This window comes from Mustela erminea, chromosome 4 (genome assembly GCF_009829155.1).
Source record: "Mustela erminea isolate mMusErm1 chromosome 4, mMusErm1.Pri, whole genome shotgun sequence".
Classification (NCBI taxonomy): Eukaryota; Metazoa; Chordata; class Mammalia; order Carnivora; family Mustelidae; genus Mustela; species Mustela erminea.
In genome coordinates this window covers 98,480,824-98,504,648 of record NC_045617.1, presented here as the reverse complement: position 1 = coordinate 98,504,648, position 23,825 = coordinate 98,480,824, and the positions used below count along the sequence as shown (strand labels likewise).

The window sequence follows — 23,825 nt, the reverse complement described above, 5'->3', positions numbered from 1 at the left end:
AAGGACCCTGGGATCATGACCTGAGCAGAAGGCAGAGGCTTTAACCCACTGAGCCACCCAGGCTCCCCTGTGTGTGTAACAACCTGATAGATTTTTCTTTCTGAGTGGTTTGGAGGAGTAGGGAAATAACAAATGAAATCCTTTCTTTGCTCAAAGACCTCATGTCCTAATGAAAGGGAGAAACACCCAATTAAATATCCACATGTCCTTCATGACTGAAGATTATGACATTAAGGTAAATTAAGTCTTTATCGAGAACTACAACATGATAAGTTTTAAGTGGAATTGTCTTTACACAATTTCCCAACTTGCTATGGGCTCATGGAATATTAGAATGGGATAAATTATTAGGAATTTTCTAATTTCCTCGTTTTTCATATGAGGAAACTAAAATGTTAGAGTCAAGGATTCGGTTTTCACATTCCCATATTCCCAAAAGTCCTTTTCCTTTGCAAATGAAATTATTTGCTTAATTTGCTTGTTTGAACTAAGCGTCCTGGTTCTTTTAACATGAATTTCAACTTGTTTTCAGAGCTGAGAATGTCAGTACTGCCTTCAATATATTCACAAAATGATAGTTATGGTCAAGGGATAAAGGTACTCTTACATTAATAAGTAATTATCTCTTACTGTATAACTGCAAGCAGGATCCTCATCTAGAATTTTCCGTTTTTATAAAAAAAATTCCTGTTAATATAAACCAAAGCAAGCAGTTGGATGACCACCTTTTTTTCCTTGAGTAAGGATCAATGTATCTACCCACAAGGATGACGCCAAGTATGTAGAAACTATAAACTGTATAATAACTAAAAATACTTACATACAAATACATGGCATATATATTTTGTTTAGGCAGGTTATACTTAGAATACTTATTAGGGCACAGTGAGTCCTGGGGATCTTCGAACATAAACTAATTACAAATTAATTGGCTGAACTTACAGATACAGAATTCGCAGGTGTCTGTCTAGTCCTGTTCAGTAAAATTAAAAACACATGCTGAGGCAATAGGACTGTTCTTGATTGCACTGGGTGGTTACATGGGTATACACATAATAAAAATTCATTGAGCTGTACACTTAGGATTTGTGCATTTTACTGTATATAAATTATACCTCAAGAATAAAACTAAAAAAAAAAACCAGAAAAGACTAAAAACAAGCGAAAAAACCCACCTTTTTGCAAAGGTTGCAAACAAGCAATTGGTCTTTTAGTTATTTGTAATTTCAGATTTGCTACATCTTAATTATGACTAATAGAGTGGCCTGAAACACTTTTTTGTTTCTTCTTCTGTTTAATTATCTTTCAATAAACTAAGTTAAATGCCTTAAACTTATGAGTAAGGAAAATAACGATTCGGGGTGACGCCCGAATCCTCACTGCTAATGTGAGACGAATTTTTGAGCGGGTAAAGGTTGCCCCTAAGGTGACCCGCCTACTTTGCGGGATGCCTGGGTGTCGCGATCTGCCCGTCCCTTTTTTGATATGGAAAAAAGCAGAGAGTTCGGGGCGAGTAACTTGTAGTTTTGTGGGGTTTTTGGCGGCGCAAAACGGGGCCCAGTGCTGACCTGCCCCAACACCCAGCACTCTTGATCTTTTCAACTTATCGGCCCGTCTTTTTTATTTTTCTTATTTAAATAAAAATAAATAAACTAAGTTAATTTAAAAGATCTTGTGATCTCCCTTTAAAACGAGAAAGACTTACCCATTTGCAAGTAAGATGGTGTAGTGATTATGTGCTGAATTTTGTAGAATAAAACACGAGGCCATCTCAAGGGGGCAGGACACAATACTGAAAATGTTTCTTTGACTTCGCCCTCCTCCGCCGCCTATTTTTACGTGTTACTTCAGGCAGTGGTATTCAGAGAGCATATGGGTCGCTCGACTAAAGAAACTTTTCCAAAGATGCTATTATTCTATTTCCATCCCACAGATCTCAAAATTCACTTTTTTCTCGGAATGCCACTTGAGGGCAGTTTGCTTGAGAAACATACCCAGCACGCCTGATTTTAGTACATTTAAAAAACAGGTTGCTATTATGTTTTTATATCCCTGCGTAAAAACTCCCATTCTCTGACGTTTAGGCTACTTTTATTACAACCGCCAGACAGTCTTATTTAGGGTAGGTCAAGGAACGGCAGCTTGAAACAAAAACAAAAACAAAAACAACCTACAAAACATCCGGTAAAAGGGGGAAGACTACGACTCCCAGAATGCAGCGCGTCCTCCTTCTCTTGCCCGCCTGTCCAATGATCAGACCCCGCGAGCCTCCTCTCGGCCCCATTGGTCAGCTTTCCTGTCAGTGAGGGGAGAAACCGAGGGCTCCGGGTGTCATATTTCCCGCCACCTAGAGGTGCGTCTCGGGAAAGCCGAAGCGGAACAAGTTCTCGATTGGATATTCGGTCTTCTCGCGTAAGAGGAATCAGCCAATCAGAATGTGAATATCGTCCCGGAAAACCCCTCCTCTTTCTGACGTAGCCTTTGGTGGCGGGAAAAGTTCGGAAGTTTTCGCGCCGGGGCGGGGTCATCGGAAGACCGCCGGCGCGGTTCTGGAGGTAGCGGCTCCCTGGCGGCGAGCATGGCCGGGACAGTGGTACTGGACGACGTAGAGCTGCGAGAGGCGCAGAGAGATTACCTGGATTTCTTGGATGACGAGGTGAGGGAGGCGCGGGGGCGCGAGACTCTGGCGCTTGAAGGTCCTGGGGACGCTGACGGGCCGAGGGAGGCCACGGCGGATGCTGCTCCACGCCGGGCCGGGGTGGGGCGGGGGACTCCCGGGAGGTCCGTCGGGCCTCCCGACTCTTGCGGCGGGGCCGGCGCCCTCAGGAGTCTTCCTCCCAGGGTCGCGTAGCGTTTCTGGCGTGGAGTCCGCTGCTGGTGTCCTGTAGGTGCAGCCTTGAGAGAGCGATCCTGAAACTCTCCTGCGTGCTGATGGGGCGGGGTCTCGCGAAAGGCCGCGGGTTTCTTTCAAGTGCGCACAAAATGGCAAAGCTCGCTTTGACCTTTCGGAAATCACTCCCGGCTCCCTCAGTTTGAAGGGAGTGTGGGGGGAGGAATGCTGTCGGACTGATGCGGGACAGAAGGCTGGCTGGGGACAAAGCAAAAGCTGACACCCAGCAACCTTCTCCGACCCCCCTCCTGAGTGGGACCTGTGTGACTTTCTTTGGGAATCTCCCACCTATCTTAATGTTAATACCTTGTTAGAGGGGAAAGTGACCTTGACGGTGGCAAGGCTTCGGCATCTTGTAGGTCCTCTTTAGCGTATGAAAGTTCTATTGAAAACCTCCCTTTGCTTACTTCCCCCACCCCCTTGGTACTGAACCTGCCACCCTTCACAGTCCCGGGGCAGCAGCTCTTTCCGCCCACGGGTCCTGTCCCCGTGCTTTAATAAACCACCATTTTGCACCAAAAATGCCTCAAGAATTCTTTCTTGGTCATCGACTTTGGACCTCACCCCACTGAACCTCACCTAGGTTCTAGAACTTCATCAGAACGGTAGGGATCCGCTAACTTAAAGACCTGCAGGTACCCGCGGAAAAGACTACCTTACTTGGCTGCATTGGATTTCACTGCCAGAGAAGATGCAGAAAAGTGTTTGCTATGCTGGCAAAGGGGGCTTTGTATGCTGTCCAGGATTGGAAGCCATAGAATATTGTAAAGCATCTTAAAAGGGTGGATAATGCTGGGTCTGTAAACAAATAGGGAGGCTTCCTATTCTTTTAGGTCTGGCTAGAGAACTCTTTTCCCTATTATACAGCTAATCGGGGGAATAGAATATTTAATTCCCCTGTAATTCTTCAGTGAAAAGTCATTTTAATCTGCTAATTTACATTTTGATAAGCCTTTAAAAATTTTTTTAAAATTTTTAAAGTTTTTTTTTTTATGTATTTATTTGACAGAGAGAAATCACAAGTAGATGGAGAGGCAGGCAGAGAGAGAGAGAGGGAAGCAGGCTCCCTGCTGAGCAGAGATCCCGATGTGGGACTCAATCCCAGGACCCTGAGATCATGACCTGAGCTGAAGGCAGCGGCTTAACCCACTGAGCCACCCAGGCGCCCCAAGTTTTTTTTTTTTTTTTAATTTGACAGAGATCATTCGTAGGCAGAGAGGCAGGCAGAGAGAGAGGGGGAAGCAGATTTCCTGCTGAGCAGAGAGCCGGATGTGGGGCTCCATCCCAGGACTCCGAGATCATGACCTGAGCAGAAGGCAGAGGCTTAACCCCCTGAGCCACCCAGGCGCCCCTTGATAAGCTTTTATTTGTCCTTCTTGACTTATTATGACCTTGTTTTAATTCTCCTTTAGAAGTTGAGAAATGACTGCATACAGAAAAGCTGCAGATGATAATAGAAATCATAACATGGACGTTGAGATTATTATACATCCTGCAACTGCCTCTTAGGGTGTATTTGGAATCTCAGGCTAGTGAGTGAAAATGTGGAGAAATGGGAGGTCCCTTCTGCTGCAGAGATTGATGGATTGATCTTTCTGTGAGAACTGCCTCTGTTTAAATATTGTCTTATTTTTGAATTTGTGCCTCTTGTGATATGTGGTGGTTATTTTGCAGGAAGACCAGGGAATTTATCAGAGCAAAGTTCGGGAGCTGATCAGTGACAACCAATACCGGTTGATTGTCAATGTGAATGACCTGCGCAGGAAGAATGAGAAGAGGGCTAACCGGTAAGTGGTAAGGGGTTTCTTCCAAGAGGCTATCCTGGCTCTGAGTGACAGTGGCCCCCTTTCTCTTCCCCGGATTGGAACAGGCTTCCCACGAGAAGGCCTGGATGGAATGTTTTTGGTTTGTTTTTTTTTTTGGGGGGGGTGGGATGGAATGTTTTTGACCCTCATTGTCTCACCTGCTTCTGTGTTTTTTTTTCTTCCTTCCAAAGTAGGTGGAGGGCATTTTCCTCTCTGGAGCTCCTCTTTCCATGTTTAACTGAGTATCATTTCTGTACCTTTGAGAAGTTGAATTAAAGTTAGCGCTCAGTTCTGATACATTTTACTGAGTCATCCAGGATGGTAGGAGAAAGTAGAAGCTAAATTTTTACATCACTTTTATTTTTGAAGGTCAGATTTTTTTTTTTTTTTTTTTGAGTTTTTCTCTCTCTGCTTAATTATCCTCTCTCTTGCCCATATGCAGCCTCCTGAGCAATGCCTTTGAGGAGCTGGTTGCCTTCCAGCGAGCTTTAAAGGATTTTGTGGCCTCCATTGATGCTACCTATGCCAAGCAATATGAGGAGTTCTACATAGGATTGGAGGGCAGCTTTGGCTCCAAGCATGTCTCTCCCCGGACTCTTACCTCTTGCTTCCTCAGCTGTGTAGTCTGCGTGGAGGGCATTGTCACCAAGTGTGAGTGGCTTCAAATCAGGGCTAAGGGAATGGAAGTGGGATAGTCTTAAGAAGGCCCAGGGAAACAGGAGAGGCCGAGTAGAGCTGGGTAGCATAGCCCTGAACTTATAGGGTGAAGCTGGGAGGAGCTGTGGTATGTACATTGATGAAGGGGTCCAGAATGATGAATTCTACTGAGTGTGGGAGTGTCTTGGCTCTTGTAATCTCCTCATTTTAACTGTGAACTCCTATCATTTCTGGGTCAGGAAGAGTTGTACTTGAAGTTTTATGTAGGTATGTTGATGTTCTAAATATAAAAATGAATAAATGGCTAGTATTATTGAAGTAGCTTAAACTAGTCAGAAGAAAACAGTATTTAGAGTCATGATAGACTTGCCTGCGTCAGATTCTACCTTTGTCCATGCTAGTTGAATGACTTATGCATGTTTTCCATTGCTAGGCTCTCTAGTTCGTCCCAAAGTTGTCCGCAGTGTCCACTACTGCCCTGCTACCAAGAAGACTATAGAACGACGTTACTCTGATCTCACTACCCTGGTGGCCTTCCCTTCCAGCTCTGTCTATCCCACCAAGGTGAGGGGAATGAATTAATTGGGCTTCTTGGGAGGTGGGAATCAAGTATATCTGTTTTCATGCAAATAATTGAGTGATATCTGAAGTCTTCTAAAGTACATCAGATGAAAAGTAAGGATTAATCTCAAAGAAAGATTGATTGCTAGCCAGAGTTTAATATGAAAGTCTTCAATTCTAATTAAAAAAAAAAAGAATAAATACTCTAGAAAATTTGACAAATTGTAGAAGGATTGAAAAAAGTCATTAAGCTACGTAGATCTTTGAGCAAAGTTATATATAACTTTATAATCTATTTAAAGTAATATGGGACAATACTTACGCTATAGTGTTAACCATGATATCTTTGCAAATATTTAACTTTGGGTTGGGAGAGGAATGGCATTGGAAATGACTTTGTACTTAATGTTCTGACTGATCTGAACTGAAGACAATTTGAGGCTTTCTTAATGAGACAGAAGAAGATTAGTGTTGGTTACTTGATGTCTGAATTCATTCTATTGAAGAATACCTGTCCCTGCCATCAAATTTTAATTGAGAGCCACTGTACCCAAAGAATTGTTAAGCACTGTGGAGGATACAGATATGAGTATAACCAGTTCTTATTTTCAACTCAATTAGTGCAGGAATCTTAATGTAAAATAAGAATGAGTACCTTAGAATTATAACTGAAGCATACTTTAGAATCATTGAGTCTGTCTTCAGGTGAAATGCTGAGATTCAGAAAGATTAAGTGACTTGCACATGGTACCAGTTAGTGATGACTCTAAGGACTAGAACCCATGTCCTTCTACTTTCAGGCCAGTTGCATTTTCTGTCACCCTGCTCTCTTCTTTAGTAAGATACTTCCTTCTAGACTATCTTCAGTAACTACTCAGGGAGTACTCTTCTGCTGATTACGGGGGCCATGCTTCTTTGCTTAAGATCTGAAATACGTTGGACTTCTGGAGGTCATCTAGTGTGGTACCGAAGAATATGGCTTGGGAGTTATACTTGCCTGAAGTCCTGGCTCTGCAATTTCCTGTGTGACTTGGGGAACTTACTTAACCTCTCCAGTCTCGGTTTCCTTATTTGTTACATGTGAAAAATACCTGCTTTACCGAGGTGTTAGGATGATTACATGAGATCATCTCATGAGATAATAGCACAATGCCTTGTACATAGTAAGCACTCAATAAATGGCTGCTGTTGCATTTTTAGAAAATTGAAATGGCAAGGGAGTAAAAGTTTAAAATGTCTTTACTCAAGTTTAATATACATACAGGAAAGTTTATATTAAAGTATGCAGGTCACTGAAATTTCACAAGCTGAAAATACCTGGAAAATCATCGTCCAAACCAGGAAACAGAGCGTTCCTAGCACTCAGAAGTGTTTGAGGGCCCACACTCCCCAAGGTTAACCCTATCCTGATGTCATCAGCAACACAGAGTAGTTTTGCCTGTTTTTATGTTTTATCTAAATATTCCTGTGTTGGGCTTCCTTTGTTCATCAGGTATATTTGAGATTCATTCATGTTGTGTATAGGTGTATTTTATACATTTTTATTCACCCATTCCATTGGGTGAATATACTACATTTATTTAACAATTCTGTTGATGGCATTAGGATATTTTCTAATTTTTGCCTATTGGGAATAATGCTGCTGTGAACATTGTACTATGTGGCTTTGGGTCAGTGTTTCTGTTGGGTATTACCTAGGAGTGGAAATACTGTGTCATAGTACAGGGGAAATAAGAATCTTAATTTAGATTTTAATGTAACCGCGGCTCCTTCAGACTATAGTTGTCCCTTCCATTAGATGATTTGTTACTAGATCAGATGGGAATGGAGAAAACTGGAGTACACATTTGGCTTTTTTTTGTTCCTAGATACTAAAAATCTCATGAGGTCATTTCCAAATTATATTTGTTTCCTACCACAAAAAAATGAGTGTGGCATTACTAAGACCAGGACAAGATAACAATGCTTTTCTGTATGTCTTTTTCAGGACGAGGAAAATAATCCCCTCGAGACCGAATATGGCCTTTCTGTCTACAAGGACCACCAGACCATCACGATCCAGGAGATGCCGGAGAAGGCCCCAGCTGGCCAACTTCCCCGCTCAGTGGACGTCATTCTGGACGATGACTTGGTAGATAAAGTGAAGCCTGGTGACCGAGTCCAGGTGGTGGGGACCTATCGTTGTCTTCCTGGAAAGAAGGGAGGCTACACCTCAGGGACCTTCAGGTAATGGTGCAGCTCTGAGGCATTTGGCACGCTGCTGGCAGCTTGCATTTCTGGTAGTATTCATGCTCTAGTTTGCCATATTGTGGGGCATACATCAGACAGGTGGAGCAATCTAGCTATGTGGGAGATGGGATAGCTCTTTTCCATCAGATAAAACTGGTAATACTATTTTATGCTGAAAGTGGGAGTTGTTGGTAACATGGTTATATCCTCATGGCTTACGTGAATTTCTCACGTATTCCCACCTCCTTCTGATCCACATTTCTGTCCGAAGGAGGATCTGTGGGACAGCCGAGGATAAATTCCTGAGGTGAAGAATCATCAGCATATTTGTGTCCAGACTAAAAGAATCAGCTGTTGAATTCAGAACAACCTGTCTTTTTTACTTTATTATTTTCTGATTTGCTGTTGTCTCTGATGTTAGGAATTAAAAATCGCAGGCTTCTTCTTCTTCTTCTTCTTCTTATTCCTCCTTCTTTGTCTCAGGACTATCCTGATTGCCTGTAATGTGAAGCAAATGAGCAAGGACGTTCAGCCTTCATTCTCTGCTGAGGATATAGCCAAGATCAAGAAGTTCAGTAAAACTCGTTCCAAGGTCTGAGCATCTTATAGGGATTTGAGGGTGGGGATGGATTTGTTAGTGTTGTGTTTGGCATGGGACACCTTTCTTCTTTGTAGAGGATCAGGAGGAGGGTCAAGGTTTTTTCTCTAAAGGATGTGGTGTTAGCTTTTAGTTTTGACCCAGTCAGCAAGTAAAAGGATGTTTTTGCTGTCAGTATTTCTGTTTTGTTACCTGCTAGGCTGCTAAGTGAACCTAATATAATAAGAGAATATCAGGGTACCAGTAAGTCCATGTGGATGACAGTAGTGATGCATTGTTACTTAAGTTTTTTTTTTTAAAGATTTTATTTATTTATTTGACAGAGAGAGATCACAAGCAGACAGAGAGGCAGGCAGAGAGAGAGAGAGAGAGAGAGAGGAGGAAGCAGGCTCCCCGCTGAGCAGAGAGCCCGATGTGGGACTCGATCCCAGGACCCTGAGATCATGACCTGAGCTGAAGGCAGGAGCTTAACCCACTGAGCCACCCAGGCGCCCTGTTACTTAAGTTTTAAATAGGTTATTTTTGTTTCAGTTCTCTACTTTGTTTTGCTTTTTGAAGACAGAATGTCCACAGGTAGAATTGAAGAAAGGGTGGTTGACCTTGGAACAAGTGTTTGAACTGTGGGTTTGCTTGCTTGTGGGTTTTTTCTGATAAATCCAGTACAGTACTATAAATGTTTTTTTCTTACGATTTTCTTAATGATATTTTCCTTTCTCTAGCTTATTGTAAGAATGCATCATATAGTACATATCATACACAAATGTGTTATGTTTTTAAAACACAGATATTTTTATGTTATTGGTAAGACGAGGTCATTGGTAGGGTATTAGTAAAGTCTTTAGGGGTCAAAAGTTATGCATGGATTTCTGACTGTATGGGGTGTTGGCATCTGTCACTTCTGTATTGTTCAGGGGTCATCTGTATGTGCCTGTGTGATCAAGGTTACTGAAGAAACATACCCGTACCAAACCAAAACAAAAGGTTACCACAATACACATTCTTATTAAACCTAAAGTGTTTTGAACTGGAAATACTTTTTTATTAAAGATAACTCTAAGCAGATTTTGGAATACAGGCTTTCCCTTTATCTGTTCTGACAATAGTCTCATCAGTGTGATTTGTCTTAAGAAAAGCTTTTACAGTTAGAAATGGTGTCTACAAATGTGGAGTTCTTCAAGCATTTTTATAGGCTGAACTATGAAGCAGAGCTTAGCAAAACCATATTGAATCTCAACAGGCTTTTCATGCCTTTGGTTATTCCTCCTGTAGGATATCTTTGACCAGCTGGCCAGGTCGTTGGCCCCTAGCATCCACGGGCATGACTATGTTAAGAAGGCGATTCTCTGCTTGCTCTTGGGAGGGGTGGAACGAGACCTTGAAAATGGCAGTCACATCCGTGGGGACATCAATATTCTCCTGATCGGTATGGCATTGGGGATTTGCATCAGACTCTCGGTCTTCCCTGTGGAGTGTGCTTGTGGGAATCTATAATCTAAAAGAATGTGTATTCTCTACCTGGTATATTTCAGTTCCATCAAAGGGCAGAAGGCTAAAATGAATCTTTTCTTACTGTTGTCATTTTTGTGTTTCCTGATTTATGTCTAAAATATATTCTTCCGTGAATGGTAAGGGAATATTATTTATAACCCATTAATGTAAATTTCTGTTATGCCAAGAGCTGTGCTAGAAAAATAGAACTTGCTGCAGTGCGGTGTGGGAGTGGAGGAGTTTCCTAGCAAGTCACCACTGTCCCACTGAATTATAGGGGACCCATCGGTTGCCAAGTCTCAGCTTCTACGCTATGTGCTGTGCACTGCTCCACGGGCTATCCCCACCACTGGACGGGGCTCTTCTGGAGTGGGTCTGACGGCTGCTGTCACCACAGACCAGGAAACGGGTAAGGGTATAAGGGTCTTTGGCAAACGTCCTGTGGTGAGATCAAGTGTAATTTCTTGTAGTTTGCTCTTGGGAAGCTTGTATTGGAAACATACAAGCTTATCTTGTTACCCTGAAAGGTTAGTTTGAACCAGACTATAGAGGCCAGGGTGTCCTCTGGCAATAGGGGGTGAATTAATTAAGTCTTTGGGTGGCCGGTCTGGATAAGAATGTCTCCTAAAACACAGCTTTTGAAGAAGGCTTTGCATATTGGAAGGGAAAGAAGAAATAAAAATGAAGATAGTGCTCTTTTATAAATTAGAGGAAGGGATTTGAAGACTAGTGAAAAGAGAGCAGAGATCTAGATGGGGAATTTCTTGAGGATGAAGATAAAGAGAGAATCCGTGAAAGAAGTTTGTTGGAGGCTGGCTGCTTAGGGATAGTTCAGATTGGAACTAAAAAGATTGACCCACCAGGGTTTTTCTCTAAGTCTCTAGGAACTGACTGTTCCTCACTATTTTCTCATGAGAGACATTGAGTGCTTAAGAAGGAGGCTGAAATCTCTCCCCTTGTCCTCTACAACCTGGATGGTAACACCTATCTTGACCTGCTCATTTCCTAGGGGAGCGCCGCCTGGAAGCAGGGGCCATGGTCCTTGCTGACCGAGGTGTGGTTTGCATCGATGAATTTGACAAGATGTCCGACATGGACCGCACGGCCATCCATGAAGTGATGGAGCAGGGTCGAGTCACCATCGCCAAGGCTGGCATCCATGCTCGGCTGAATGCCCGCTGCAGTGTTTTGGCAGCTGCCAACCCCGTCTATGGCAGGGTAAGTGCAGTCAGGCACTTTACCATTGTCCTCACCCTTGGTTGGTTTTGCTGAATAGCTGGGCCATGAAGTTGATTCTTGGAGTCCCAGAGAAATAAAAGGCCAGACTAAAGTTAAGCTTGTCCACTGTTTTGTTCTTGTCCTTAACTTAGAGCAGTGCTTCCTCACGTTTTCAGCCACATCAGAATCCCCTGGCAAGTTATTCATTTAAATAACTTGGAAAATATAAAGAAGAAAACAAAAGTGACCTGCAGTCCCACAACCCAGTAACCAGTATTCTTGCCATTACAACGAAAGTACCACATGCAGATGGTAGGATGTATAAACAGAACAGAGAGTGCAGTATGGACATTAAAAACCTTCCCTTTTCTCTCCTATCCCTTCTCCAAGAGATAACCACTAAACTCTTTGAGTGTCTGGGGAAACAGAAACTTAAGTGTATACAACAACTATACTGGCTCCTTGTAACCAAATTAGTCTGTTTATCTTTGTTTTTTACGATGATGATGATACTTATTTATTTACAAGGTACCCTTGCCTGATATTTATTTACTATGATGACTATATTTATCCAGCTTGGGGTTTGCCGAATTTTGCCTCTATTTTTTCTTTATTTTTGGGGGGCAGCTGTCTTACATTCCATTGATTTATAGTAATTTGTTTAGTCTCCATTTGGTGGGCATTTGGTGTTTTCCCTTGCTATTGTGAAATGAAGTTGCAGTGAATATTCCTTTATGTGTATTCTGTTACGCATGTCCATATGATAAATACCTAGTAACAGAATCACTGAAGAGTTCAGTGCATTTTTATTTTGGTAGAGATTGCCAAATTGCCCTCTTTAAAGATTGTACCATAATAATGCTATTAACTAAGACTTACAAATAGTTTGTATTTATCAGCTGCTTTTATACTCACAGTAACCTTGTAGGTAGGTAGTTATTATCCTTATTTTACAGGTGAGAAAATGGAGGCATAAAAAGTTAAGTAACTTACTTAAGAGTCATAAGCTAGAAAATGGCAATCAAAATTTGAATGCAGAGCCTATACTTTGCTCTGGCAGTTATGATTCCATAATGTATGGGGTTACCTGTTTGGGTGGAGTTTTTTAAACATGCAGGTGCCTGGTCCCCAGTCCAGGGTTTCTGAATTCAAATCTTTGGGTTGAGGCTCTTGGTAACTCTGGTTTAGAAAGGCTTCATAGGTTGGTGATAATGCATAGCATGGGCTGAGAACCTTGGTTTTTAGATTAATGGTAATAGTATTTATGTCATCCTAAAGAATTATATTGGGAAATGCAGGGAGAAAATAGCAGGTCCTGAAATGGGAACATGTTCAGAATCAGTATTAAGGTTACCCTCAAGGCGTATTAGACCGTCTAACTGTAAAGTGTTTGCAGGTGGGTAGTCTCGTAGGCCCTGAACTGAAAGATAAAAAAGTATAGAGGTTTTTTTTTTTTTTTTTTTTTTAAGATTTTATTTATTTATTTGACAGAGAGAGATCACAGTAGACAGAGAGGCAGGCAGAGAGAGAGAGAGAGGGAAGCAGGCTCCCTGCTAAGCAGAGAGCCCAACGTGGGACTCAATCCCAGGACCCTGAGATCATGACCTGAGCCGAAGGCAGCGGCTTAACCCACTGAGCCACCCAGGTGCCCCAGTTTTTGAGTCCCAGGGAAGATCTCCCTTGAGCCTTAAGATGTTATGATTTATAGATTATTGACCTTTTTTTTTTTTGTGGTTTTACTCATTACCTTCTAAGTAAGGGACTCCAGAGTTTCCAAGTGCTTTTGGTTTAAACAGCTTGTCAACTTTATAACCGGTAGGGGAAAAGGAATCATCTTTCAGGGTTGGTCCTACCCTTGGAATGGCAGGAGCAGAATAGGGCTTGGGAACGAGGGGACTGGTCTTGAGACCTATGATAAGCCTGTTAGAGGCACCTCAGCTAGGAGGTGTGGTTCTGAGTTTGCTCAGGTCTCCTGAGCTTCATTGAAAGAAAGGTTGCAGGTAGAGGAACTGAATTAAGTATTTCAGTAGCTTTAAGTAGTCTCTTATCCTTTCTTCCCTTTGATGTCACCTCCACTTTGCTTTTTCCTTCTGTTGCACAGTATGATCAGTATAAGACCCCCATGGAGAACATTGGGCTACAGGACTCACTGCTATCCCGATTTGACTTACTCTTCATCATGCTGGATCAGATGGACCCTGAGCAGGATCGGGAAATCTCGGACCATGTCCTTAGGATGCACCGTTACAGGGCACCTGGGGAACAGGATGGCGATGGTGAGACCATGGGAAGAGTCAGAGTGACTAATGGAGGGGAACCGAAACAGACACGGTTATCTCAGACCTGGCCCAGGTCATGATGTGTGTTTGTTTTGGGGCTGATGTTGAAGGTGCCCTTGTCTTTGTGACCACTCCCTTCTTGCTCAGTGAGAGTCATCCTAAGGTGTGTCTTTTGTTCATTTCTGGGTCTGGGAACACCTTTGAGCATCTTCTGTGAGCCATGTCATTGCACTTTTCTTATTTGTGGGCTCCACATGTCTGTGTGTCTTGGCTTTGTTAAGTTTTTCCTCTCTTCAGAAGAACCAATTTCTTACTCTGCTTTCTCCCAACTTGGGTTTTCCAGCTATGCCTTTGGGTAGTGCTGTGGATATCCTGGCCACAGATGATCCCAGTTTTAACCAGGAAGACCAGCAGGACACCCAGATTTATGAGAAGCATGACAATCTTCTGCATGGGACCAAGAAGAAAAAGTGAGCATTCTTCATACTTCTTGAAGGAACCTGAGATTTCTGTCATATTAGCATGTTTTTATGTGCTCCCCAGGCAAGATCATGCTTGGATTCATAGCCATGTGGGCCTGTTTTCTTTTCTTGATCTCACACTACATACCCCTTCTCCTGGCTAGTTTCCTTGTGTTTATGGTGATTAGGCTTAGGTTCTAACCTTCCTAAAATGGAAAACTTTGACAACATGCTCAGCTGATGGTGGGTATATCATGTGATCTTCGTACCTTAAGTACTGCACAAGTCCTGTAGCTGTGACAAGCTAATATTGACAGGACGGTAGACTGCAAGCCCTGGGTGCTGTGCAGGTAGATTTGGATAAAGGAGACTAGGGTGGAAGTGTTCAAAGTGTGAAATGTGAGATCTTTTACTTCTGTTTAGGGCTGTGGTGCAGTAGGAAGCATATAGATTCAAACCTGTCATTTCAGAACAGAATTTAGAGTCAGAAGACTGAATTTAAGTCTTCTTCCCTAAGCCACAGTTTTTACGTATTAAATAGGGCAAATAATACCTAAACTTCTGCCTGTACTGCTTACCTCACATACGTCTAAGTAATAGCTATAGAATTCAATAAACATAGATGAGAGGGTCTCATTCATTCACATTCTATATAAATGGGATTTATGATAATGGATTCTAGAATACATCTCTGCCACTTGACCTTGACTTCTCTGAGGAGAGGCCAAGCCCCCACCCCAGTCATGTGCCAAGGTTTGGCAGAGAAGATTTCCCTGTGTGTGCATCCAGGGAGAAGATGGTGAGTGCAGCGTTCATGAGGAAGTACATCCACGTGGCCAAAATCATCAAGCCCATCCTAACTCAGGAGTCAGGTGCCTACATTGCAGAAGAGTACTCACGCCTGCGCAGCCAGGACAGCATGAGCTCGGACACTGCCCGGGTGAGTCCCCACAGCCAAGATGGGCCTGGGAATTCTTAAGTACAAGACTGGGGAGTCCCTGTTACCTGGGAGTTCTGAAAGCATTTTAACTTAGGGATTCCTTATCTTTTTCTTTCTGGTCTGAAGGACTTCCTGTTCTGTAATTCTAATAATTTCCTTTTATAAAGGAAAATGAAGTGAGAATAACCAGAAATACCTGTATCTCATTTTTTTTTTTTTTTTAAGATTTATTTATTTATTTATTTATTTGACAGAGAGAGATCACAAGCAGGCAGAGAGGCAGGCAGAGAGAGAGAGGAGGAAGCAGGCTCCCTGCTGAGCAGAGAGCCCGATGCGGGACTCGATCCCAGGACCCTGAGATCATGACCTGAGCCGAAGGCAGCGGCTCAACCCACTGAGCCACCCAGGTGCCCAATACCTGTATCTCATTAGTTCAGATGATATTGGCCTCCAGAAGCTATACATTCAGCAAACAAACGGAGCCACTTTTGGGTTCTTACATGCAGTTAAAATAGGAAGAGCTATCCTCAGAGAGTTCAGATCTGCAACTTAGGAGGTAGGAAGGTAGATGGAAAAATCATATATGCATATTTATAAATTTCTAACCACAATGTGGTGCCTAGGAGGGAAGGAATGGGAAAGATGATTGGAGTGTAGATGAAGAAGCTGTTAGTTTTTCCTTTAGACTTTATAGAACTGGTATGAATTTGATGGAAGAGAGTGTGCTATTTGAGCTGGACTTTGATAAATGATTAGTTGGATAATCATAATGGTTGTCCAAAGCCATTTCTAGAAATCTGCCTGTGAATTTATCTAAACTGTGGGGCATGGAGTTCACACAGGATTTCACAGCAGAAAGACCCAAGTCCAAGACCGTTATTATGTGCTATAGATATAGACTCTTGGATTTAGGCCTGATCCCAGGTCACTTGTTCTAGCCTCACACCCAAATAGGCACTCTGTCTTCTGGAATTTCTGCTAAGACTTTCTTGACACCTCTAGAAGCAGCATGTCTGGCACATCACTACTTTGAAATGTTAGAAACTTCTTGTGTTTATTGGGCTTAAACTTGCTTCCCCATGACTTAGACCCATGGGTCTTAATTTTGTTTTGTGGGGATTATGTATGACTTGTCTTCTTCAGATTAAGAAGCCCCCTTTCTTTTTAATTGTTTCTCTCACTGTGTGAATATGTTTCAGTGTGTCAGAAGCCTTCTCATTGAACAAAACACTGTTTGAGCTCGGGTCTTAGTGGGTCTGGTAAATCTCTCAATTTGGATTCTGTAGTTCTGCTAATGCAGGCTAAGATTTCACTTGCTTTTTTAGAATTGGAGCTTATAAGGAGTGTGTAACCTCCACACTCTGGTAGCTTTTAAATCATTAAAAGATTTGGTGACTTTACTTAAAAGTGAATATATTTGGGACACTTGGGTAGTGTGGCTCTAGTGGATCTAGTGGCTCAGTGGTTTAAGCCTCTGCATTCAGCTCGGGTCATGATCTCAGGGTCTTGGGATCAAGCCCTGCATTGGGCTGTCTGCTCAGTGGGGAGCCTGCTTTCCCCTCTCTCTCTGCCTGCCTCTCTGCCTACTTGGGATCTCCTCTTTCTGTCAAATAAATGAATTTTTTAAAAAAAGTGAATATATTTGTTTTTGAATATGGAATAGGGTTTTATTTATACTATCCCATGATAATTTGCGAAACTTCGAAGTGGAAGTGACCTGATCAAGGATCATACAATGGGAGAGGTAGGAGTGTGACAGAAAAAACTAGCCCTCTGTTCTGGTCCCAGGTCCGGCTAATTTTTGGGCCTTGCACAAATCTCTTCACTTCTCAGGTCATAGTTTTTTAATCCATAAACTGAGAAGGTTGGATAATGTCAGGGATGCTTAACTAGATGGGCACATCATAATCACCTGAAACTTAAAAAGTATACATGTCCAGTCCTAAACATAGACATTCTGACTCATTAGGTCAGAGATGCCATTCAGCCAAAAGCATTTAAAAAAGATAGAAGTTGTGCTTGCTTCGGCAGCGCATATACTAAAAAAGATAGAAGCACGCTGGTTTAGTATGCACCCACCCCCCCAGGAGAACCACTTGATGAGAACATGCCAGAATCCTGTTCTCCTCTGGACTTGAATTTACCCAACTTGAAAAATTTGTCCTCACATGACCTCTTTCACACCCCTCCCTTAGTGTAACCTTGTTCAAGTTACCTGAAGCCCTAAGTCCCATTTTCCTCATCTGTAAAACTTCGAAAAGTTATCAGGAGTGTTAAATGATGCAGTTGATATAAAAGCAAAGTTCCTAGAGTGTTGCAGACTGGCAGTACAGGATTGTTTTTCCTCCTTCACTATTGTAGTCTTTCTAGCCTTTTTTCTTTCCAGCTGTAAGATGCCTCATTTTCTTCTTCCCTGTTCACCTACCCCTTTCTCCCTCAACACTCCTGTTTTCTTGGCTGCTTTTATTTATTTATTTTTTATTTTTTAAAAAGATTTTACTTATTCATTTGTAAGAAAGCGTGTACAGAAGCGGGGGAGTGGCAGGCAGAGGGAGAGGGAGAAGCAGGCTCCCCGCCGAGCAGGGAGCCCAACGTGGGGGGCTCGATCCCAGGACCTTGGGATCATGACCTGAGCCGAAGGCAGCCACTTAACCAACTGAGCCACCCAGGGAACTGATTGGCTGCTTTTATTTTTGTGAATTTTATATAGTGTTTATACAGAATATATAGCTCTGAATCCTTTGCTTATGCTTTCTAGAGTCAGTCTGGTAGTATCTTTATCCTTTTCTGTAAAGTGGGAGTGATGGGAATTCTGACAAGTAATCGTCCCTTGTTCTCTTTCTCAGACATCACCAGTTACAGCCCGGACACTGGAAACTCTTATTCGATTGGCCACAGCCCATGCCAAGGCCCGCATGAGCAAGACTGTGGACTTGCAGGATGCAGAGGAAGCTGTGGAGTTGGTTCAGTATGCTTACTTCAAGAAGGTGAGGGCTCCCGTGCTTGGGCCCGAGAGCTCCCCCTGAGTAAATGCTGGTGCTTGGGCTGCCTAGCCCTCCACAGTTAGACCTGCCTTTAGGTCATCTGTGGAAAGCAGCATCTAGCTGGGAAGCTTTAAAATACTGATGCCAGAGTCCCTAGAGGCCCCAGAGATTTTGGTTTTATTGGCGTGCTGCACCATCAACAGATTGCTTCTCTACCTACTCATACTTCATCTTTTAAAAAAGTAGGTTTCCAAAGGATTCACATTGGTGATCTTCCTCTTCCTTCTACAACGTTTTCCTTGCCAGTCTCTTCAGGGTTCCCATTGGCATCTCAAAATCTCACATCAGAAGTTGAATTTTCAAGCTTGGGCCTGTCATTCTGTTTTTGTTTCTGCTCATGACATTGTATTTCTGTCATTCATTCATTCTTTATTTATTTATACAAGATTTTATTTACTTATTTTGGCAGAGAGAGATCGAGAAATATCAAGAGAGGGAATACAAGCTGGCATAGTGGGAGAGGGGGAAGAAGGCTCTCTGCTGAGCAGGGAGCCTGTTGCAGGGCTTGATCCCAGGGCCCTGAGATCATGACCTGAGCTGAAGGCAGACACTCAGGCGCCCCTGTATTTTTGAAGCCTTCACTGTCTTTTCCTGTTGCCCACCCCCTCTCAAGTTCAGTGAACTGTAGTCATCTGAGGTTTAGTTATGGGTTTGATAGGCTTTTCCTGGGTTACTCTTTTTGCTAGGATGGGAGTTGTTTTAAATTTAAATTAGTCACTTGATCTATAAAGAAATGAATTATTTTCCACTTAACCGTTGTGGGCTGGACTTTTTTTTCATTCATTTCTTTGTTCCTTAAATACTCATTTAGTATCTACTATGGTCAAAGGAATTGAACATACCTCTCAGCATTTTTTTCTTTTTTACAGACTTATTTATTTTAGAGTGTGGCAGGGGGGCAGAAGGACAGGGAGAAAGAATCTCAATCTCAAGACTCTCTGCTGAACGAGGAGCTTGATGTGGGGCTCAATCCAGTGACCCTGAGATCATGACCTGAGCTGACACTAAGAGTTGGACACTTATCTGACTGAGCCACCCAGGCGTGTCCCCCCCCCCCCCCCATCTTTAAAGATAGGTAGCAGCCTGTTCCTCTGTCCCTGGTTCTGGGACTCAGGGATAGAAGCTCAGTCACTAGACCCACAGAAGTTATTTCTGCTGGTGGTGTAGATGGATTCTTACTCAGAGTTCATTCAGTTTCCTGGCATTGGTGACCCTTCCCACCCACCCATGCTTGGCTTGGTCTCAGGTTCTAGAGAAGGAGAAGAAACGAAAGAAGCGAAATGAAGATGAATCAGAGACAGAGGATGAAGAGGAGAAAAGCCAGGAGGACCAAGAGCAGAAGAGTAAGAGGTAAGGCAAAGCAAAGACATGCATTGGGGGCAGGGAGAGGGGAGAGGAGTGGATCAGTACTGCTGGGGTTGACATCAACTTTTTCTTGGGAAGGGTACCTAGATCTATGGGGTTGGAGGCCAAAGACAACCTAGGCAAAGTAGAGAGCTTAGCTAGCCCCTTTGTTCTTTTGTATGATGCCTTTTTAAAGATTTGTTTATTTATTTTAGAAAAAGAAAGACCATGCACGTGCATGGCAGGGCTGGGGCAGAGAGAGAAGGAGAGAGAAAATTTAGTAGACTTCCACAATGAGCAGGCATTGGGCTCAATCCTCTAACCCTGAGATCATGACCTGAGCGGAAACTAATAGTCGGATACCTAACCCACTGTGCCACCCAGGTGCCCCTGGTAGGATGCTTTTGACCTCCTTCCTGCTAAAGAAATGCTAAGTAGCAGGAGCACACTAACTCAAATAGGTTTTTGAGTATATCTTTCGGAATCCTTTCTCATGGTAACTTTTCCCCTTTCATGCCTGTGATTGAATTTCTAAGGTGGTTGGTAGGAAAAAAGAGCACTGGGTAGCAGGGCCTGTTTGTGTTCTAGTTCAGAGACTTTCAGTGTCTTTTTCAAGAAAAAGTAACAGTTTATACAGTCAATTGTAATCCCTCTTTCTGAGAAACCACTGTTATGCTAGACCTGGGCCTAGCATTTTGCTTTGATTGTAGATCGTTCTAGTAATTTTTCTCTGATCAGAGGCACAGGATGGGTTTCTTTTAATTGCTATGGGTATTTTAGGAGGAGGACTCGTCACTCTGACGCCAAGGATGGGGGCTCCTATGACCCATATGACTTTAGTGACACAGAGGAGGAAATGCCTCAAGGTGAGTGAATGTCTCCTATTGATAAAGAGGTGGTTCCTTTGCTGACTTCAGTCACTCCTTGTACTGCATTTTCTGGTGGGTTGCCATTTGGTTCCCTGCTTAGGACCCTGTATCCAAAAGGTTTGTCCCAAGAGAACCTCAGGAAACCCAGTCAAAACTTTGGAAACTGGGCTTTGCTCAGTTGTTGCTTCCTTCCCAAGGAACTGTGCTCTTTGCCAAGCCTGGCGTAAGCATCTCAGATAATCTATTTAAGGGTCTCTTGCCTGACTCAATTTCTTAACCCTGGCTGGTTCCATAAAAACCCTAGGAAGTGGGTGCTCGGTAGGCTCAGTGAGGTGTGGGGAGTGGAGAATATTACTTTTCTGGTGTCTGTGGAAATGGCTTCACCATGTTGTCTTTCCATTATCTGTAACCATTTATCCTCTAAAGTGCACACTCCAAAGACTGCAGATTCACAGGAGACCAAGGAGACCCAGAAGGTGGAACTGAGTGAATCCAGGTGAGTAGAAAGTTGAATGCCACATGCTACTGAGGCAAGGACTTTCTGGGGAGAGGGTATGAAAACATGCTGATTATCAGTGGAGCTCAAACTTGTAGGCTCAGTAAGTTTTAGAACAGCTTATATTCTGATTTTAATTTCAAACCTAAAAAAAATTGCAAAAAAAAAGTTGCAAAAGTAGTATACAGAATTCTTTTATACCTTTACCCAGAATCCCCGGTTGTTTACATTTTACCATTTGCTTTATAAATGGTTCTTTGTGGGGAGTTTAAATATAATGTACTCGGGAGGTCATGAAGGAAGATAGTCTTGAATTGAAGCAAGGACAAAATTTTTATCTTACTATTTGGGTTCTTCTCAGTAGGGTATACACACACACACACACACACACACACACACACACACACACACTTTTCTTCATTGAATTGTCCTTTGTTTTGGGATGAGAAGTTTTTACCTCTAGAGGTTCAGGAATAGTTTTACTTATAAATTTTATAAAGAAGATTATTTATTTTAGAATGTGTGTATGTGTGTGCATGCATGTGCATGCATACTTGTGCACATGGGTGGGGAAAGGGGCAGAGGGAGGGAATCTTCATGCAGACTCCTGACTCTGAGCAGGGAGCCACACTTGGGGCCGGATCTCCCCTCCCTGAGATCATGACATGAACTGAAACCAAGAGTCGGATGCTTAACTGACTGAGCCATCTAGGCATCCCTTATGTATACATTTTTATGTTTACTGGACACCGCAGAAAACCTATGACTAAGGTTTTCTTTTTTCTTTTAATACTTTGAGCATAGAATGCAGTATGTTTACTGAACAAAATAGGAAAACATTGAAAAGTATTTAGAAAAAATATTAAAATCAATTGTAATCCCTCTTTCTGAGAAACCACTGAAATATATTTTATTTATTTATTTCTAAAAATTTTATTTATTTGAGGGCGCCTGGGTGGCTCAATGGGTTAAGCCTCTGCCTTCAGCTCAGGTCATGATCTCAGGGTCCTGGAATCGAGATCGGACCTCTGCTCGGCGGGGAGCCTGCTTCCTCCTCTCTCTCTCTCTCTGCTTGCCTCTCTGCCTACTTGTGATCTCTCTCTGTCAAATAAATAAATAGAATCTTAAAAAAAATTTTATTTACTTGAGAGAAATAGAGAGTATACAAGCAGAAGGGAGGAGCAGAGGAAAAAGGGAGAAGCAGACTCCCTGCTGAGCAGGGAGCCCAACGTGGGGCTTGATCCCAGGACCCGGAGATCATGACCTGAGCTGAAGGCAGAGGCTTAACCCACTGAGCCACCCAGGCGCCCCTTATTTGCATTTTCTAATGATGGACACTTAGGTTCTATAAAACTGGTGTTTACAGTAAAACATTCTTAATATTTATCACTGTGTACTCAGGCAAATGTATAGCTGTAAGGTTAATTTCTTGAAATGGACTCATCGGATCAAAGGATATGTACTTAGAAATTTCAGTATATATGCTGAATTGCCTTTCAAAGATGCTGTTACAATTTATATATTTTTTTTAAGATTTTATTTTAGAGAGAGTGCACATGCAAATGTGCTCAGGGTTGGGGGTAGGGAGCAGAGGGAGAAGGAGAGAGAATCTCAAGCAGATTCCTCCCAGAGCCCGACAGGGGCTCAGTCTCGTGATCCTGAGATCATGACCTGGGCAGAAACCAAGAGTAAGATGCTTACCCAACTAAGCTGCCTAGTTGCCGCCCCCCAAGTTTACATTTCTATGGAAACACCAGTTTCCCACATCTTCATACGCCTCTGATTTTTAAAATGGTATTATTTCTCAGTGTGTAGGAAGCTCTATAATAGAATGTTGGGGGATGCCTCTACTGTATTAACACTTGACATAGGTCTTGCGTGAGAGTTTTTGGGTTTGTTTACTTCTCCTTCACCCATCTTTTCCTGACTTGGGCAGGTTGAAGGAATTCAAGGTGGCCCTCTTGGATGTGTTCCGGGAAGCTCATGCACAGTCGGTGGGCATGAATCGCCTCACGGAATCCATCAACCAGGACAGAGAAGAGCCCTTCTCTTCAGCAGAGATCCAGGCTGCGCTGAGCAAGATGCAGGACGACAACCAGGTCATGGTCTCCGAGGGCATCATCTTCCTCATCTGAGGAGAACTCATCTCTGAACGTTGGGGCTCTGCCCAGAGTGTTTCTTCTGTATTTCCTCTCCCTGCTCGCATCAGTCTTTGTCTTCATTTCCTAAATAATGGTGTTAATTGAACCGTTATGAGAGATATGTGACAAAGCTGACCTTTGGGAATGAGTAATGAAACCTGCTGTGGGGTAAAGGAGAAAGAAGAAAGTGGGCAAGGACTAGACTTGTATCTTCATTCGTTCATTCATTCTCCTTATTTCCCACCAGAACAAACCAAACCATTGTTCATGGTAAATAACATATAACTTCTGAGAATATGGGGGGAGCACAGCTGGTTTTTTGTTCATCCTTTCCTTGTTTGTTGGCTGTTTTTTCTCTCCTGAGCACATCGGTCTGGAACAGGCTTTGGGTGGTTCTGTGCTGGTGGAGTGAAGCTCTGAAGCAAGTCATGAAGGCCAAGAAAGCTTTCTTTTCTGTAGTACCAGTTAAGTGTCTGAGACTTTGAATAAACTTTACCTATTTTTATATTACACACATGGCCTTAATAATGTGTTTTTGTAGACACGTTTAATTTTGTTTTCCTTGAGAGCTCTGCCCTACGGGAGCTGCACCAAGTCACCACACGGTGGCAGCAGGCTGCTGTTCTGTCCTTGGGGCTTAGGTCACTCGGCAGTTTTCTTCTTCAGTGATACCAGCATTTATCAGTTAGTTGTGCAAGCCAAACTTTACTAATTTGGAATAGCTAAATGGCTGCAGAAGGCCAGTGAATGAAAATCCAAGAGAGGTGACCCTTTGGCTGCCTTTTTTGAGCTCAAATCAAAGCCC

The 23,825-nt window shown here is 42.8% G+C and overlaps 1 protein-coding gene and 1 non-coding gene across 2 annotated transcripts; both read left to right on the top strand.

Annotated features, from left to right (window-relative positions):
- The first annotated feature begins 1,322 nt into the window (after positions 1–1,322).
- LOC116589480 lies at positions 1,323–1,472 on the top strand. The gene has a single exon (XR_004285294.1). It is a non-coding gene; the product is annotated as a U12 minor spliceosomal RNA (small nuclear RNA).
- A 1,013-nt stretch (positions 1,473–2,485) lies between these two features.
- MCM3 (minichromosome maintenance complex component 3) lies at positions 2,486–23,483 on the top strand. The gene is made up of 17 exons (XM_032340247.1): positions 2,486–2,656; positions 4,565–4,677; positions 5,138–5,346; positions 5,786–5,916; positions 7,901–8,139; positions 8,626–8,734; positions 10,010–10,163; positions 10,506–10,637; positions 11,238–11,446; positions 13,548–13,722; positions 14,069–14,195; positions 14,976–15,126; positions 17,973–18,113; positions 19,417–19,520; positions 20,295–20,380; positions 20,810–20,879; positions 22,816–23,483. Exons 1-17 carry the CDS (start codon positions 2,579–2,581, stop codon positions 23,012–23,014), a joined length of 2,427 nt encoding a protein of 808 aa, XP_032196138.1. The 5' UTR covers positions 2,486–2,578; the 3' UTR covers positions 23,015–23,483.
- The last annotated feature ends 342 nt before the right edge of the window (positions 23,484–23,825 follow it).